The 4,662-nt window shown below is 42.1% G+C and overlaps 1 protein-coding gene across 1 annotated transcript in view; it reads right to left on the reverse strand.

Moving 5' to 3' along the window:
• Positions 1-792: 792 nt before the first annotated feature.
• The window catches only part of LOC123146340 (disease resistance protein RGA5), an 8,051-nt gene continuing 4,181 nt past the window's right edge, over positions 793-4,662 (reverse strand). Inside the window, exon 6 of the mRNA XM_044565989.1 lies at positions 793-2,892. Coding sequence (XP_044421924.1) covers positions 996-2,892 — 1,897 coding nt within the window. The 3' untranslated portion in view covers positions 793-995. The remainder of the gene's footprint in view (positions 2,893-4,662) is intronic.

The following is a 4,662-nucleotide window of genomic DNA, read 5'->3' on the forward strand; positions in this document are numbered from 1 at the left end:
TGCATATCTGTGATCCACTTGCATGTGTCAATAAAACGCAGGTATATATACAGGATGCAATAAGTTGGCCTCTCGTCTCCCTCGCGGTACCATCAAAACACCAGTGCGTGGCACAAAGTGTCCCTGATCGATGTCAAGAGCACGTTGAACAACTACACACACTTGCGTGGCTGCACATACTCTTCCTCGGGGACAAGGGGGAGTCCTTTCTTGGGTGGGTCTCCAAGTGTTCCTCTTTCTTGGGTTATGGCTGCCATCGCCTTGCCTTTCTTTTGTTCTTGACGTGCGTTGTCAGGAACTCCGTTTTGTTGCCTTTGCTGTGTTTGCTGCAAATCCTGATATACCTCCTTGTCGCTGCGACATTGTGGCTACCATGCACTTGCTGGGGGCTGATGGTTATTACTCCCTCCGTCCCGTAATATAAGACGTTTTTTAACACTAGTGTAGTGTCAAAAACGTCTTACATTATGGAACGGAGGGAATAATAATTTGTTAATTTTCGTCCCTTTTTCGCTTGTCCTACAGATGTCAGCACAAAAGTAAACTGTGAGATCTTGGGCAGCTCGATAAGATTCTCAAACATGCACAGACCAAGGAAGGGCATGGTGCTTCACAAGCCTTCCATACAGGGGATGTTCCACGTACGAAACGTAGAAAATTTGTAGAACAAAACATACACGGAAGGCTTTGGGTAACTGCGGGTGCTAGAAAGTTGAGATACTTGATGACGGGAGAGTAGTTGGTCACTTTTTTTTTGGTTGTTACGGTGCTGTCAGTGTTGTAACACGACCATAAACTCTATTCCTCTTATTTAATGAATGAGGCAAATCTTTTGCCTCTCTTTAAAAAGAAGTACACAAATGTACAAAAATTGTAGCATTACAATAGAAGAAAAGCAGTGCTCACGCAACACACTACATAGGTACACAGTTCCACTTCAGAGTTAAGATATGCATACAACAAGGAAACTATGCGGATGCCGAGTTGCTCGACCATCATGGGAAGAACGACATGAAAGAGTGAAGGGTGGGGCGGTTGGGATGGTTGTCTGCTGCACACCTAATTGCAGCCTCCGCTTTGTCATATGCTTCTCGGGTGACGGACCCATGGGTGAATTCTCTGAAGCCAACATGGAGCTCCTGGAGAGAAGGGAGGTTCTCCAAGCCCAAGCTATCATGGAGAGATGGGAGGTTTGCCAAATCTACATCGTCAACGTAACAATAATATTCAAGCCTATGTACCTTGGGCATAGCTCCTGGTGAGAACATATTCCACCCCATGGGAAGTATCCCCAACTGACAGTCCCGCAGGCACTGGAAAGTACCAGCACTGATCACCGGCCATTGTTCCCTTCTTTCATCCCAGATGTTCTGGTAGTAACGCAACTGGAGGGATTGAAGAACTGGAAAGGAACCAAGTATGTCAAGATCCTCCTGCCACAGGTGGCCCAACCCGATATCTATGATAGAGAGCTCCCGAAGATTTGACGGGCTGATCCACGACGGCAGATAGGAGAAGAATCCGAATGATGAATCAAATCTACAGAGGTTGCGAGGAGGGGATGTCCAGCCTTCCCCTAAGAAATCAAAGCTGCCTCTCACAATTAAGCTCTGCAAATTCTCCAGGTGACATAGAGACTCCAAAAGCCAACCCTTCAAGCTCTCGTCAGGCGTTTCTTCGAAAGAGATACCAAGAACCCTCAGTTTAGTCAAATGCCTTAGCTCTTTGGCAACGTGCAGAGACTTAGACAAACTGATCATTGACAACTCTTGCAGATACTCCAGTTCCCTAACCACACCTGGCCTGAATTTGATTTTGGAGCAACTGCCAACTCTTAAGCATATCAGATTTTTTAGCTGCCCAATTTGGATCGGCAATAAGAGCTCACCGAGGTATGTATGTCCCAACGCAAGATATCTCAACTGGCATAAACTCCCGAGATGCTCAAGTAATTTATCGCGTTGCTCCTCAGGATAGCACTCCTCCAAATCCAATACACGTAATTGAGGGGAAAAAGAAAGGGACGACATTTTGTCAACCCAGTAGCCCGACATAGTAAGTGACCTCATGTGGGACAATATCAATCTCCCCTGAGGCATCTCAACATCCTGGAGTTGCAGAAATAACCTGCGGACCTTGCTTGTTATCGCAGCTGATTTGCCCTTCTTATCATGCAATACAGTACAAAAGTTTTCTTCAATAGAAATGGAGCTGATAAATTCCAGAACCAAGTCATGCACACGGCAATCCATTGTCCTGACATACATATAGGAGTCCACCGCTTGGATCAATCCTCTGTTTATGAGCTCCGTGAGGTAGCTCTCACCAAGCTCAAATAAGTCCTCATCTTGTACCCCATTAACAAAACCTTCACATATCCACCTCCATATCAATCTGTCTCCTTGAATAATGTAGTCTTCAGGAAATATACTCAGATACAGCAAGCAAGTTTTTAGATGGATAGGTAGATGGTGATAGCTAAGGGCCAATATCTTTCTCATCTTCTTCACATCAGGACTGTTGTCAAGTCCAGAACCGATAGAATCACACAACTTGTTCCACTCCCTTTTATTCCCTTCCCGACTGGCCAATAAACCAGCAATGGTGATGATAGCCAATGGCACACCACCACATTTCTTGAGGAGAGTTTCAGATACTTCGACCAAATCATTTGGACAGCCATTATTAATACCAAATATTCTTCCAAAGAATAATATTTTGGATGTCTCATCAGGGAGGGGTTTAAGCTCATAGGCGCCACCAACTTTACGTGCAACGTCGTGATCACGGGTTGTTGTGATTACTCTGTTCTCATAATGATTATAAGCTAGAGCACATCGGATCACTTCCCAATGTTGTATGTCCCATATATCATCTATGACAATAAGGTACCTGCCCATATTGTAACGCAAGATTTCACACATTAGCAAATAGTGCTAAACTGAAATGTGGAAAACCATTTGAACACCAAGAACTAAAAATTGCAAGTAGATTCCTGAATTTGGAGCGGAATAATTCATGCATTAGAAATACTAATAATTCATGCATTAGTAATACTAGTAAACTTTATATATGACATCAATTTAAGTACAACTCTTCCCCCGTTTCAAACAATAAGAAGGTCTAGCTTTGTAATGAGTCGAACTTCATTAAGTTTCATCAAATTGATACAAAGTGTACCAACATCTTCAACAACTAGTTACTTACGTTGAATCCTCTATGAAATATTTTTTTTATAATATACTTTTTTGCTATTATAGAATATTGCTATAAACTACTTCAAACTTAAAAGGTTGACTTAGGACAAAGCTAATACATTTTGTAGTCTTAAACGAAGCATGACCATGTTGAAGTTTACATCTAGGTCTTGCATAAAAGGATGTATATATGGGGTATGGGCTATGGCACACCCCATATGTCTCGTCCATCACAACAAAATCTACCTAAATACGTGTTACACATAAATAGTACATGTTACTCTAGAAAAACATAAATAGTAGATATGTGTTACTCCCTCCAATCCCATAGAAGGGCGCTAAATTTCTCGCCTGTTTTCCACCCAATCAGGGCGCCAAGAGGGATGTGTCCCTAAACTGACAGAAGCACCCCTCCATCCCAACTGCCGTCATATCTCCCTTAACAGAAGAGAAGATGTAGTGGTGCAGTACGTGGCAGCAGCAATGGGGACAGGTTGTAGAAGTTGTGTGAACATTTTTAAAATATTACGGACATTTTTGTGAATGGTATCAATATATTTTTTAAAGTTGGATGAATTTTTTACACTCCACAGGCAGTTTTTTAACATGCAATGAACATTTTTAAAAATTATGTAGATTTATTTTGGAATATATGTATTTAAAATTTTGAAATATAAACAAAACTAAAAATAAAAATCTAACAAAAGTAACGAACTAATCTTACTATGCCTGCCCACTTGGCACTCCACTCAGACGAGGCATGCCTATCTTTCAGGCCCCGCTTGGACTGCCCTAAAAAATTGATCCTAAAATTAGCTGTAAAACATTGCTAAAAAAAGTTGTGTGCCCTGCCTCGGCAACGAGCGATTGGTTCGTCATTCCGACCCTTGAATTTATGGGAAATTTTCTGGCTTAAACCCGAAAAAGTTCCGGTTTACAAAATTTACGTTTCTTCCAAGCAAGTGAGGGGTCAGGTTTCAGGCTCGAGCGCATGCAACTTCTCTTGCCGACCCCCTAAAAATTAGTGGAGTAAACCGCGGAGCAAATGTTAGTGGAGTAATTGTACTCCAAATTTTGGCTGCTTCTAGCCGTTCTCGTAAATTAACAAAGTAAAACGCAAATTCGGATATGATGAACACAGATTCAATTCAAACAAACGTACTAACCAAAATTCGACACCAATTTATGAAATTTCACATTGTCATCAACCAACAAAAAAGTCAACTAAATTAACTGAATCTAAAACTTACTAAAATCTAGTCACTATACATATCTTCAGTGACCGATTTCCACCCCACTCGGGAAAGCCTATTGATCATGGGGTCAGGCCCTGTGTAGTCATCGTCGTCGCCGAAGATTCTTGTAAATTCGGTCCTGAAGCAGTCATCGTTTCCGCCTCCATTCTCTCCTCCGCTTCCGTTGCCTCTGTTTCCGCCATTATCTTCGTCGTTGCTTGACAACATGA

The sequence above is a fragment of the Triticum aestivum genome, chromosome 6D, assembly GCF_018294505.1.
Source record: "Triticum aestivum cultivar Chinese Spring chromosome 6D, IWGSC CS RefSeq v2.1, whole genome shotgun sequence".
In the NCBI taxonomy this organism is placed as follows: Eukaryota; Viridiplantae; Streptophyta; class Magnoliopsida; order Poales; family Poaceae; genus Triticum; species Triticum aestivum.